Below are 15119 nucleotides of genomic sequence, written 5' to 3'. Positions count from 1 at the left end.
GGGAAGCAGTTACAGATACCCTTCTATCATAGTTTAGATTTTACAGCAGTAAAAAAAAACCCACAACAAAACTACCCACATGATTTGGAATAAACAGAAATGTGTGTAAGTTTGTACCTATTACTACTGCAATGAATTATATTTTATATGAAAAAGAAAAACAGCTTTTGTTTATATGCAAAATAAAAAAGATGCCCCCAGCTCAGTCAGGTACTACGAAACCCAAAAGATGAGCCTTAGACCAATACCAGATCTCAGATACTGGTGGCTGTTTGCAGCAAAAACTGCAGCAAGGATCAGCAACTTCACCTTTTGATCAGTACATAAAAGTGCATGATGCCACTTCACAAACAAAAAAATGTGGGATTTTAAAGTATTATTTATATTGCCTAAGCAGATGTAACCTTGTAGCACAGCACAGAAAAGTATAGCCAGATGGCATGCCAGTTTGGGACTATAATACCTTTTCTAGGATTTCAAATGCTGGAGTGAGACAAGGATTCAAAACTTGGAACTGTTCAAGCAGCTCTGCTTAGTATTCTAAACATGCACCACTTAAATAATTCAAATTGGACTGCGCAATGCAGCGCCTTCTAAGCTGGGAAGTCAGCTGAGTGTTGTGCTCACTAGATTAGATAATTTGAGCATGGGAAGGGCATCGTACAGTGCAATGTAATTTTTTTTTTCCCAGGACACAGTGGAGAGCAGCTACACGTTGAGCTGTAACCCTTGCAGGTACAGAGTGCTAACAAGCCTCTATTCACGACTGAAGGAAAGGATGTTACACTAGTATCAGAAAGCTTTCTAGAAAATTTTCAGTAGTAGCTGAGGTAGCCTAACAGCTGGGTTGGTCCTGACTGAGCAAGGTAACGCACAGTCAGTGACCTTTAAGAACAAACTTAAATCCTGCGATTTCAAGACGACCTAGCAATTCACCTAAGGTCATGCCTGTGATTAGATATTTTAACAAAGAACTGGGCCTTGGCACATAATCAAGTTTTACTAAACTCACGTCCCAGCATGGACACTGTTGAGCACTCCATGCTCTCTTGATTAGAAAAATCACTATTGTAGAAGGAAGTGATCAGCACAAGTTAGTTCAGATCCATGCTAGTATAACATTAATTAGGGGAAAACTTATTCCAGGATAAAAGAATTATTTATTCACTGAAGCTTATTTTTCAATAGGGAAAAGATTTATAATAAATTGATGAAATCCATCCATCAACAGCAGTTTCTCACTTGCTGTCACAATCCCAGAATAACTGGCATAAACTAGAACAGCCTTTATGTCCCATTCCCACTGCAGCCAACGGCAAACTTCTCATTAGCTCCAACAGCAGAGATTTAAGGCAGAAATTGGCAAGCATATTAAAGTATAACCACATTTTCTTTAACATTACTGATGGGGTGCTCTGTTAAATAGGTCCAAATCTGCAATGATTGACAGGAAGTGCATCTGAACACCTTTTATAAAAACACCTTTTATACAAACACCTTTCCACTGAATTGCCAAAGAAATTTGCTTTCAGCATTTATTGTTACTGCTGCTTCCCACACACCTCAGATCTAGCAAAATGCACCTGACAAAGGTTCAAAGGGTTTTTTATACACTGCCCATGCTAATTGTAGCAGTTCGTGCAGGCCTGTAAGAAAAAGTTGTTCCTCTCCTTTCAAATCTTCCATTGTAAATCGAAGACCTCTTTTGAAGGTTTTTCAGCCTTCGAAATGCCTAGAGACTCTGACATTTGCGAACAGCGATCACACAATGGAAGCGAGCAGATCTAGCGTATGGCTCAAAGGCAAAGATGTGTGCATGCACAGTGCTTCCTGAACAGAAAGAGATAAGTGCAGTTACCTTCAGCTTTTAAGGCTGACTTTGCATGTCCTATGGCTTCCCATGGAGACGGAATATCTAGGAACACAGCATCTGCAATGTTTGAGACACCAAACCCATTTTTGCAGACATCCTGGTTGGTCACGGTGACCAGATGCTCCACCCCATGCTCCTGAAACTCCTCTCTGGCCTTCTCAGCCCGCTGTTGGTGGAACTCCACTGTGTATAGGTGCCCTGTGGGAGCTACTGTCCTGATAAGAGCGTGGGAGAGGGATCCGCTGCCCGTACCTAGAAAAGAAAAATAGGTTATGAAATGCCTTTTGACAGTGCTAAACATTAGAACAAAGGTCTTCTCCATTAGTCCTCCTGCGTGTACACTTAAAACCCAGATGAACAGGAACTATTGGTTAAACTACTGAAAGAAAACAGTGTTCCCTTCACAAGGAGAAGCAGATTAAATGACCTAGGAAACAGTCTTCAGGGTCCTCAAAGCATGAATTAAAAATCTGGCAAACTCAGGACCCGTCCTTTCTCTCTGCAGTAGAAAAATAATGCCATGGGTCAGCTGTAGCTCTAACAAGTGCCACAAGAGAACATGAGGAAGTAAATGTGACAGTAAAAATTCAGGGAAATTAACCAGAGAGGTTTTTTTTCAAAGTGCCAGACTCTTCTAGGGTGAAAAGAGATGAAAGCAAATCTTAACATATTTTCAAAACCTTATACTTCATTAAAACAAAGAAGAGATTTTGGCAAGGATCCGTGCTTGAAAATCCTATTGATAGCCGTGCAAACAAATGGCCTTCAGGGTACGGAGTCTGTTTTGCCCAGGCCTCTTAAGAGACACTGGCCATCCTCAGCTCCCACTGACATTATCCAACACTAAGGTCTCTGGGCTCCTCGCAGTCACACTGACCTAACGACCTGATTTCACAGGTGACTTACATACATACAGGCCTACACAATCTTAATGAAGTCTAATGAGATCCATCACATACCTGAAATTGTATGTAAGTACAATTACCATGTACAACCAGGGACTATTAAGACACTGGGTTTTTTTCCTTGTTTTAGTTTGATAATTTAGGAAACTTATTTTAAATGATCCATTGGCTAAATAGATGAATGACTAATAACCAACATTTTCACTGAAGAAAACACCCATATACCAATTCACATTGCAAATTACTCACTCAAGTGGCATTTAACAGAATAATCCCCCCAAACTCAAAACCCCACAGCAACCCCAAATTATCTGTGTTTATTGATTTATAATTCTGTACTTGGAACACATTTCTCCTGCAGAAAGAAAATCTATTTCTAGCTATCTTCAATGACTGTTCAGGCTAAATTTCAGCCTGAAGCAAGTTCTTTCAACTAACATAAATCTTAAAAAACTTATAAAGGAGAGAACCTGAAGTACAGCAGTGGTGGAGAAAGCTCAGAAACTAGTAGAAAGGAAATTAATTAGGGGACACAGGGGCTGGTACAGCTGCTTAATTGGAGCAATACTTTCCATAACTGTACAGGAAGTCAGTTCACTGACAGATCCAAAGTTCTTGCCCTCTAGTCACATAAGGGGAGAAACTTTGTCGTGGCACCGTATTTAATCCGACAGCTCTAAAAGAGGAGCCATTCAGACTGTAAACAGAGCTCAGGGCCCATGTTGGCCACCGGCTCGACTGACTGCACCGCGGAATCAGCACTGCTCCTCTGCTTCCCTCTGCGGGGGCTCCGACCCCAACAGGCAGACTAGCACCCTCCCCCCAGCTTTAATGGGGCAGATTAGACAGAGAGGGAGGACCTACAGATTTTAGCACTGGCCTCAGAGAGGTCCAAGGGACGAGAGAAACTGCGACACACATTTATTTGAAGTGAAAATCCATGCATTCATGCTAGGATTAAAATAAAGGCAAAAGACACATGTGCACACTTGAAAAACTATCTGGTCATGGCACCAGTAGGCTCTCAATGTCAACACAAACTTTTCTTTGGTCAAAAGGAGTAATGGTAGCACAGTAGCCATGTGGTTGTAAAAACTCAATGCTATATGTGCATAGCAAAGAAATAGCATTTCATTGATTTTTTTTTTTTTTTTTAACGACAAGAGCAGGGAACTATTGTTCACAGGATGCTAAAAATGACTGAAATTCTGCCTCTACATTTCATGCCAGAAGGCAGGACTGCACAACTGAGAACTTTTGCAAACTGACAGAATTTAATTATTTTACCTCTCAAATGGGTAATGCTGCACGCTTTCTGCGTCTTTCTCTGCTGATCTAAAGGAGTGAACAGAAGGCCTGTCAGCACAGCTGGGCTACAAGCAGATGAGAGAGGCAGCTTGTGCAAGTATCCAGTTTCCTTGTTCATATTCTTTTACATTTTTAATCACTTTGCTTTTAAATCTGCTCTTAAAAACACCACAGAAGATACTGTTTGTCTCCTTCCTAGGAAAACCCATTAAGATTTTTTGGCTTCTCTTCTGGTACTCTTTTTTTATTCACAAATACTCCAAGTCAAACCCTGAACAAAAAAACAGGATTTTGGAAGTCACCACTTGCAGGCATATTACAGACTGAGCTTTTGTTAAACAAGGTTGCCAGGAATTATTTATTGTTGTACTGGCTACCGCAAACACGAGAATAATACATATGTATCACATTTTAACATATCAAATTCTATCACACTAACATCATTAATGAGAGTATTTCTGAAGATGCTGCCTGCCTTCTCCACGACAATACTCTCAAAACTGCAGGAAACAAGGAACAACATGGTTATGAATCACCCACCATTGTAAAATCCCTCCTTGAAGAGATGACAGATTCTGAACCCAGTCCTGTGAAATGATGATGACCCTCAACTCTCATGTAACTGATAGTTCAGCACGCTTGATGTGATTCATTAAGAATATGAGGGTCTGGCAGTTCAGCATGAGACCATACTCCATACAACCCCCAAAGCCCAACCAGCACTGTCTACAGAAGGCAGGGGTTCAACCCTATGTTTCTCTGATGCTGTAGAAGGGGAAATGAATGTTTATATTCACCTTCTCCCCTGCAAATCTGCAACATTCAACATTTGAGCCCTCCCACCACCTTCTCTATTCCTTTTCAATTTCCCTCTGTCCTTATTTCAAAATCACTACTGAAAAAAGCAGAATTCAGCAAAATGTGACTCAAAGAGTCTTAAGCACCATGTTGGAATAAGTTCCAGTCAGGTTCAGGTTTCCTTGGGAAATGAAAGGCATCCTTAGCATGATACAGAATCAGTCAGGGAAGCAGCAAAACGCAAGGAGTGCTACTGAAACATGAACTAGAATGCTACCGAAACATGAACTAGAATGCTACCAAACCTGAAATATCATAGCTGAATTACCTGCATACAAACGAACCAAAAACCTGAATGCCCAAAATTAACATTTTGTATCAGAAGAGTCAAGTTAAGAACTGGATGGACTTCAACAGATTTTCATTCTTGTATAGGTGCAGTGAAATGCCTATGTTCCTGATTTGGCCTAGAAAGCAGAAGTTAAGATGATTTCTAGAACAAATACAGTTTATCATTTTTACAGGAGGATACTTGCCTTTCTGACAGCTTCCACTATAAATAGCCTTAGAAACGGTTTGCTCTCTACCACAGGACAATGCCCATTTAACTAGAGAGTATTAATCATGAATGGACTCTACAGAAGAGAGGTAAAACGACAATAATTCAGACCATACTGAAAACATTCTTAACACCACAGCTGCTGTTTTAGAGCTCACTTAGGTGAGCACTTAGGTCATTGCTAATGCCTTTGGAAAATATGATGTTCTTTTACACTGACTATTCTGTGATCTTAAATATCTTAGTCAAAAAGCAGACATCTGCATTGCAGACATTGAATGACACACTGCCAGGTCCCCAATATGCCATACTCAAAGCTCAAAATCTGAGGAGGAGGCACCATGTAGGGCATCAGCATGTAGACTAGGAAACTGGTCCATCTCAGTCCAAAGGCATGAATTAAGATCCTGTGTTAAAACCACATGAGTTAGGTGGCTAATGGCCCTGCAGACTGATGTAGCCCTTCTTCATGGGCTCAAGAACACTCCATTCTTCTCTGATACATCTAAGCTTAGGGGAGTGTTTCTGCCTTCTCCCAAGACAAGGAAAACACTGCAGTTTTAGAAAGATTTCAATCCTAACAAGTGGACATCTCAATGAAACACTAGCTCAGCACCTACTAATACTTCCTTCTGATTTGTAGACAAGAAAGTATTGATCAGACAAACTCCTTCATCATTCCCCTGACCTCAAACAGATTTGTTCTTCTCACTCTCTGCTTATTCAAGTGATGGTTTTTCCACAGAGAAGCCTCCACACACCTCAGCCACTGTGAGACAATGTCCATGTTAAGATCATTTCTCACGTTTTCAAAGCTGCAGTGGCCATCTGAGCTGTTCAAAAATAACATGCGCTATTTCAACACAGTATAGATACACATCAGAACACTGTCAAGAGAAACATGAGTGTTACCACAGTACCTAGTATCGTACTTGACTGGTATCTGAATAAGAGAGTACATTTTTACACTGTTTTCTGTTTACTCTGGTTTTCTTACTGCAAAGGGTATTTGTCTAACATCCTGGAATCCCACCCATGCTATAAACATATGTGCCCTGATTCTGTGTTCCACTACATTTCCTCGTTACAGGCTATCACTTGGTTTGTCTTCCCTAAAAATTTCTCATCATGGGTGCTTCTTTTTAAAAAAAGAACTACAAATTGTGATTTAGGACCTATAGATGTTTACAGATGTGCAAAAGCATTTTGGAATAAAGTTCTTTGGAAGAAGCTCTTAAGTGCATAGACAGGTTCGTCTTGCTTGGAAACAGGGAAAGTGAGAAGTATGCAGAGTGTTATTTAATACTGGGTCTCTACAATATCTAGTAACATTTTAATAGAACTGAAGTTTCTGCTGCAGAATTTGGCTACCTAAGATATTCTAAAATGAGTAAATACAACAAAACAATGACAGTGTTGCTGTATTTGTCTCCTAGCTACGCCACTTAGTCCTAGCAAATAGTAAGACAGGTCATGAGTCAGCCATGAGAACGGAAGGAGCCTCAAATCCAAAGGAAAATTAATCTTTAGACCGAGCTAACAACTCCACAGCTAATGTCTGTCAAGACACACTGAACAGAGGAAGACTGTTCACTGTACATGACAAGTTTATGTAACTGGAGAATCGCTAACGATTTTTAGCAAATATATAAAGAGATATTAAGCATCTGATGAAAACCAACCCAAACATTGTACTGTGAAGACAGTAAAGGGCACAAGTCATGGTGGCAGAGGTGAGACACCTCTGCAAGAGCAGGCACAAAGAGAGGAGGAGGAGAGGGAGGAAAAGAGTTTCAAGGAGATGAGCTGGCAGCTGAAAGAGGAAACAGCAAATCAAGAATTTCCCTTTACAGAAGATTCAGTCTTTCTCCTGCCTACCTGTTGTGGACACCGTGCCGAAATAGGCAGCAGGCTGGAGGCTGGAGAGGGCCACTGCTCACCGACCAGATTGAGGAGTTGGGGGAAGAATAGTAGGGAAGTTTTCAAGGCTGGCACTGCCTACAAAAGGAATGGGAATGTAAAGACTGAATCTTTCCTTAGAGATTCAAGAATCAGAGTTCTTTAGGGAGGGATCTTCTGCAGAACAGGCATAATATTGTTAAGTTCAGAGCTGCATGAGATAAGTGCTTGGTGGTCAAGTGAAATGATGAGATGAAAGTGAGTCCAGAAAGTCTGGAAACAAACGCTTTAGGGTATGAACAGCATTCCTCATCAGCTGCAGGTCAGCCGCAAGTCTGAATAAATTAGAGTGACGCCTCATGTGGCCAGTTTTGGTTCAGTTCTTTGGTATGTCAAGAGAACACCATGTGCTCTGACATTTGTACTGATGAGGCCTTTCTTATACTTCAAAAGATGCTATACAAGGATTGGGTTTTCAAATTCTTCTCTCACTCTAACCTGACAGCTGTTAAAAGGTAGATAAGGGAGCCATTATAAAACACGGACTTAATTAGTATGAGCACGTTCCAAAATCAAATTAATACTCACAAACTTTGGTCTGTACTTTACACTAGACATGCAAACAGTTTACATATACTTATGCCACAAAAATTGCAAAGACATGAGCAGTATTTGTCAACAAGTCTATAAGCACTTGAGAAGACTCATAAGCATACAGCTGTCTTGCTGGAACTCCACAATAAACTATTAATCATTTATTAAGTATCCATTAATCATTAAGTCCTCATGAATTTTTTATGAGTGTACTCTTAACAAAATCTATACCCAGGCTGCGAGTTTGAAAATTTCATAATTGTTTTTGAGAAGCTCTAGTGTAAGGCTGGCTGGCAGCTCTCGTTACTCCTCCACAGAGAAACCATGAGCACCCAGAATACTGTTCTCACTCTTCAGAAATCCAGTCTGTGGGCTCAGAAACTCCTTGCTGTGTGGCAATGAACAGGGTTTAGCAATTTTTAAGTTGGGATTTAGCTGAAGGGAAACAAAAAATCCAATTAACATTTTTGCTCATGTGAGTCTGATTTTGCTGAATGCTGAAGGATCACTGCAATGGTGGTTAGAATACTTTTGCCTAAATTACATTTAGTCTAAATACTACGCTCCTTCGAAGCCAAAATATTTCTGAGATTTATCAGATTAAATGAGGTTTCACAGTGCTGTACTGCATTCCCTCATTAATTCTGAGGGTTAGGAGAGACACTTGTCTAGGTCTCACCAGGGAGAGAGGACAGTAAAAAAGCCTCAATATGTGGGGACTGAAAAGAAAAACAAACAATAAAAGGGGTTCCACGCGCTTTTGTTTGGAAACAATATCTGAAAGGTTTCATATTGGTTCCAGTGTAGTATAAAAGTAAATGTAAAAACCTCAAAATCTGTTGTCAAATGGACTTGTTATACTACAGGCAGCTGTAGTCACTGAACTGAAAATAGCCTTGCCTGGGAAGTTGACATCAAGATTAGTTTTGGAGAGTGTGGTGACACAAAAGAAAAGATTTAGCTTATTCCTTTATCTAGACAGTGGCTGCACATGCAATGAATGCAAATGGGACCAGAGTTACCGGATAAGAATTAAAGTTTCACATTCTCAGGCCACCCACGGTAGGTATTTTAGCGGCTATCTCAAGTATCCTTTAATTCTGGAAAGACTGGGGAATTCCCCAGACTCAGGACCAATGCTTTCAAGAGATCTTAGCTCCAGTAACAGTGCTAACAGTTTTTAAATCTCAACATACCTTTATAAATTAGAAATTAGCAGAACACAGAAAAAGGATCGTATTCCTACACCCCCGTCATGAAACATCAGACAGATGCCGAGTTCCCTTATAGCCTCAATAGAGTATGCTTGGATCGTTTTAATTATGCATGCACTGCTGACAAGCTTGCTCTTTATGTATTTATTACGGATGAATAAAAATAGTAAAAACTGTATTAATATGTTTATGTCATTTATGAAAAATTACAGAATCACAGAATGATAGGGGTTGGAAGGGGCCTCTGGAGATCATCTAGTCCAACCCCCCTGCCAGAGCAGGGTCACCTACAACAGGTTGCAAAGGATGGTGTCCAGATGCATTTCGAATGTCTCCAGAGTCAGAGACTCCACCACCTCTCTGGGCAGCCTGTTCCAGTGCTCCACCACCCTCAAAGTAAAGAAGTTCCTCCTCATGTTTAGATGGAACTTCCTATATTCAAGTTTGTACCCATTACCTCTTGTCCTAGCACTGGGCACCACTAAAAATAGACTAGTCCTATCCTCCTGGCACCCTCCCTTTAAGTATTTATAAGCATTTGTAAGATCCCCCCTCAGTCTTCTTTTCTCTAGACTAAAAAGACCCCAGTCCCTCAGCCTTTCCTCATAAGAAAGATGTTCCAGTCACCTAATCATCTTCGTAGCCCTTTGCTGTACCCTCTCCAGTAGTTCCCTGTCCTTCTTGAACCGGGGAGCCCAGAACTGGACACAGTACTCCAGATGCGGCCTCACCAGGGCAGAGTAGAGGGGGAAAATAACCTCCCTCGACCTGCTGGCCACACTCTCCTTGATCCATCTCAGGATGCCATTGGCCTTCTTGGCCACCAGGGCACATTGCTGGCTCATGGTCATCCTGTTGTCCACCAGGACTCCCAGGTCCCCTTCCACAAAGCTGCTTTCCATCAGGTCAGCTCCTAGCCTGTACTGATGACTAATCAATTTAAACTGCATAATTCAAGTGATATAAAATTAAGCCTTCTGGTTATTCTATGGAATCTTTATAATCACACACACAAAATCATTTCTACCCATATTAACAGCATTACAACATGACAGAGGGTATTTCATCTTACTTTTTCGATCCTTTCTTCATACCATTGCGGAGACTAATCCACAATTCTGCTTGCTTACACTGGGTAAATGCAGAGCACTCTTCCACAGCCTAATTTGTAGGGCAAGAGGAAAAGAGCCTGGCCTCTTTGCAGTGCCCGCTTTGCCAGTCTGTACAGCAACTATGTATATCAGTTCAATTTCAAATAATAAAAGAGACAGACTTCCATGCTAATTAATGCTCAAAATACATCTAAACCCAGCAGCAGGAGGAAACAGACTCCAATGTCATTACTAGACCAGATTTCCTGTCTTGTTTCTATTAATCGCCATTGGGCTGGTTCCGTCTAGGCCACACAAGGTTAATCTAGAACTAATGATTTTGGATCACCGAATAGTGTCTAATTTAGGATGGCACCAAAGTAGGTTACATCACCCCACTGGAGGCTCCAGTTGTCAATACCTGTAAAATTTCTAATTCAAATCTCTGCTTCTGGTCAGTTGCAAGCAAATCTGCAGTACGATCTCTTGCTTCAAGGTTAACCAGATGACTTCGATGGAATACTCTTTCTTTCTTTCTTCATGAGCAGTGAATCCTTCAAGCGACACAGCACAACTATAGCTGTAAAACTGTTCACTTTTCCTGGAAAGCTGAAGTTATAATACTTTTGACAGGACAGACATTAAAATAAACCTGGGGACAGTTTCTCATTAGCAAAAAGGATTGTTTGTGTCTATGACTTTTGACTCATAATATTTTTTTGAATCTGGATAGGTTACTTCATCAAGTGTTTCCATTTCTTAACTGTTGAGAGCTTTTAAACATTTTCATCCTCTCTAAGTACCTTTGACATTACTGAAAATATTTTATGTGCAGCTCTGTACTTCAACATTCGCCTATTCCAAGTGAGGCGGGACATGGAGGAATTAAAATCTCCCCTACCCTGAATAATTTTCTGTGTTTATTTTTCCCATCCTGTCTAAACATAGCAGGGAGGGGAAGAGGGGAAGAGCTGCCCAATGAACAATATGGCTACTTCCCACAACAAACCTTAAAATGCCTGATAGTCCTACAAACCAAATTATAAACTCATAGGACCCAACCATTTTGGCAGTACTAGAGGCTTCTGCATATGGCTTTGCCTGTTTCAAGTGCTGCTACGCAGGAACCAGCTCCATATACCACCTGTTTCTTAACTGGTGCAACTGGATGCAGAGATAAGTGCCGTTTCAGTTGGGTTGGAAAGTGGTCATGATGCCTGAAAAGCTGCCCAAAATTATACTTGGGTGGGAAGAGGAAATGTTAAATCTAAGAAAATACAGTGCATCACAACACCATCATGCCAATCCTTTGTCATGTCTATGTTTGTGGGGAAGTATATGAAACTGCTTCATAAAAAGACTCAAAGGAAACAGCCAGAAAAAAACAAGAACAAACTACCACAGTTCATGTTTTTCCAAACTACAGAGATGCCATCAAATCAAGCAAGCCTCATACTGCCTACAGTAATAAAGTCATGAAGGCATTACTATAAACTGTATCCAACCAGGAAAATATCTATTAACATAAAATTTCACTTCTTACTTGCAAATTAAGCAAAATCATGGAAGCTCTAATAAATTAAACCAAGCTTAGAAACAAAACACAGCCCTGTGATGAACACATCATCCATTGTATTACACAGCTACCATGATTTTGCATGCAGTTGCAGTGCTACAAGTGGATCACACATGGGAAGAGAAAGATGAGATATATGTACTTACATGGTATCACATTATATAAATACTGCCAATTTATTCCCCTTATTAGTTCAACACCCTGTCATCAGAGTCTCTTTCACTGGGTTATCTCAACTACGTTCTCTGAAACTGCAAATTCAAAGCATGAACTTTGATTCAAACCACGCATTTAAAAACATTTTTGATGTACTTAACAACAGTTTCAGAAAAGGGAAGGAAAAATTATTATATATTTATTTTAAGAAGATTAATTAATCAAACACATCATCAAATGTATACCAGTACATGAGGCCAGCGTACTGAGGTAACATTACTTGTTGAAGAAACAGCAGCTGATAACATGTGGAAATGAAACAGGCTGTGAAAATTATTATCACAATGGAAAAAAAAAAAGAGACTTTTTGCAAAATGTAAAGATCAGCCTCTTTTTTCACGAAAGTGTTGGTGTTAGTACTTAATGGAGGATTTCAATATATTAATTATTACCTGATTCACATACTATGGAGCCTGGCTTCAGTTCTAACATCATGGTGATTATAGAAATGTCAGTGGAATACAGAATCTGTGTCCTGTGCGGAAGATTCATGGTCCACAGTTCTGGAGTAGGATGAAGAATAAACACCCATCCTCCTTTACTGCAGGTGACTTTGGAGCCATACTTCTTGCCTATGAGGTCCGTAGAATGTCTGATGACCCCGTACTTAGTCTGAGTTACAGTGCCATGCTGGACTTTCACAGGAAACATGGATTCATGGCCTAAGAACACAATAGCTGTGTCACCGTCCTTTATTGTATCTCCATATTCAACAAAACTCATTGTGATAGTCTTGTAGTTGGCTGGTGGTTGTCACCTAGAAGAGAATAAATATGTCAAGAAAGTTTTTCAGGATCACGAAGGAGCTGAAACTACAGACATAAAACCAAGTCATTTTATTTTACCCAATACAGAACAGGAACACACTGTGCAAATAAGATGTTAGTAGAACTCCGTGAAGTTCAGGGACCTCTCCCCTGCTGCTCTCTCAATCCAATTAAAAATCAATGAAAAGATCCCACAGATTTGAAAATAACCAGTATTTTTCCTGTTTTACTGTAGGTGTTAAAGAAAATTTAGGAAATAGGTTATAATTTACTCAGCCTGCTCCCCAATACTACTGAGAAACTTACAAAGTAGTATCAATTTCAGCACTCTGTTGAATTCCAGTTCACAAACTCTCAGAGTATGTTGTCAAGTTGTAACTTTTATTTCCATCTGCTGGCTTATCCCTTAGTGATTTATAACATAAGACAACTGTTAGCTGTCTATCAGTCACTAGTTATTAGGACCACTAATAAAAGTTTACTTGAAAGTTTTCCAAACGCAGGCTTAGAGACAGGATAAAGGTAGTATCTACATTAATTTATGCATAAATTTGACTAACTACAGGGAAAAAAAGATTATTCTGGCCTTTAATTTGCCATTGGGGGGGTGCAAAGTAAGTGTCTGGGAAGTGATCTGTGCTGCAACTAAATGTAAACAACCATTTGCAAGCTAATGCAAACATTTGTATTACTTTAGCCCCGTGGTCTCAGAGGTGTTTAGAGAATTACAATTAAATTTTGATGTCTTTGAGAAGACAACCTAGAAATGAGAAGGCAGCTTACAATGAAACCTGGCATTTACTTTCAGATAAGGCAGCTAACTGTCTAAGCTGCAGGTTGATCAGTTCATGGACGGAATTGTTTAATAAAGTAATGTTGATCCCAAAGTTAGAAATTAAAGACTGTAACAGAAGTCTTTGAAAGTCAGATTTCTGGTACTTCGTCCACGAAAGAACTAAAAGCAGTGTTACTTTTAGTTTCAGAATAATTATTTGATTCCCGTGCTTTTGTGTTGAATGTGTAACAGCTTGGTCCTACTTCATCATCTTCATTAAAAAATTTTAGTTCTCAAATTCTAGTCTTTTGTTGACCAAAACTCATTGTAGTTCAATTTGCTGTTAAGCTTTATAATTATTCTGCTGCAGTCACTGAGACTGATAAAACAGATGTGCTTGTGGCCCACACTTCCAAAGCTTATGACATGCTATTGCGTAAGGTATTCGGGTGCCAAAGCAGAATAGGCCTGTCTGGGCATATGGTGAAATAGTAAGAAGGGCATCTCATGAATTCAGAAATGTTTACATATTGGACATTATGAGATACTACAAACGCTGAGCTGTGTTTTATAGCTTCTGATTATATTCATGTTCTTACATGTATATACATACTTGTAGTTCTTGTTCTAGATACTATTAATACAACGTAGTTCTCAGCTCCTAGAACAGTACCGTTGGAAAGGAGCTCGACTGCAACCCATCTCTTTCACTATTCAGACTGCAGTTGAACCCATGTGCAAAGGCAACATTCCTGCAGCATGTCTGCAGGGACACAGAGAGAATTATTCTCCCTTTGACTACACAAACTGGCTTCCAGTTTCTTTGCTTTCCTTTGAGCCGTTACACTTACCACAGCTAATTGTCACTACTGTGAATGCTGACATCCCAAGTGACGGATCTCTCGGGCTCAGATCTCACCTGGTGTGTTAGGTTTATACACTTGGGGTAAATCTGGGGTCTGTGAGGAGTTCTGGTAGTTTCTTTGTCTCCCCCCATGGCAAGGCACAGAGTGATCTACAAGCATTCATTTTCATTCAATTTCAATCATTTCCCATTCCCTACCAACGCAGGGCCTGCTGCACTGCTGTTACCTGTCTCCTTCACTCTCCGGCAGGCACGTAGATGTCTTGGTACAGTACTACTTTGCCCATAGGGTGCTGTGGAGTGGCAGTGGAAGGGAAGGTGAGGCAGCGCCTCGTGGAAGGGCGTCAGGACTGTCCTATGGGCCTCTCTCAACTTCACATTTCCCATGACTGCAGCGGCCTAAACTCAGCGAGCCAGGCGAACCCCCGCAGCCTCACGAATTAAAACCACCAACATGATTCTGTGTTCTCTTCGACCAAAACCCAACCTCTCCCTCTCCTGCCCAGCGTCCGCGCAGACCTGGCAGGCTGCCCCTTCCCCCAGAGGCCCGGCTGCCTCACAGGGCAGCAGGGGCGAACTCCCGAGGGGGAAGGGGCGGCAGGCATCGCCCCCTCACCTCCCGGGCAGCGCAGGCCCCCACCCCCGGGAACACGAAGGCTGGTCATTCCCCTGGCCACCC

At 40.8% G+C, this 15119-nt stretch overlaps 1 protein-coding gene across 2 annotated transcripts in view; it reads right to left on the bottom strand.

Annotated features, from left to right (window-relative positions):
* TRMT61A (tRNA methyltransferase 61 homolog A (S. cerevisiae)) overlaps positions 1-12786 on the bottom strand; it is a 20935-nt gene extending 8149 nt beyond the window's left edge. For both annotated transcript variants that reach the window (XM_009891064.1, XM_009891065.1), the window contains exons 1-2: positions 12426-12786; positions 1859-2125 (exon numbers count right to left, since the gene is read on the bottom strand). In XM_009891064.1, coding sequence (XP_009889366.1) covers positions 1859-2125; positions 12426-12756 — 598 coding nt within the window. In that variant the 5' untranslated portion in view covers positions 12757-12786. The remainder of the gene's footprint in view (positions 1-1858; positions 2126-12425) is intronic.
* Positions 12787-15119: the final 2333 nt, after the last annotated feature.

The sequence above is a fragment of the Charadrius vociferus genome, unplaced genomic scaffold, assembly GCF_000708025.1.
Source record: "Charadrius vociferus isolate BGI_N301 unplaced genomic scaffold, ASM70802v2 scaffold228, whole genome shotgun sequence".
In the NCBI taxonomy this organism is placed as follows: Eukaryota; Metazoa; Chordata; class Aves; order Charadriiformes; family Charadriidae; genus Charadrius; species Charadrius vociferus.
This window is presented reverse-complemented; position numbering and strand designations above follow the sequence as displayed.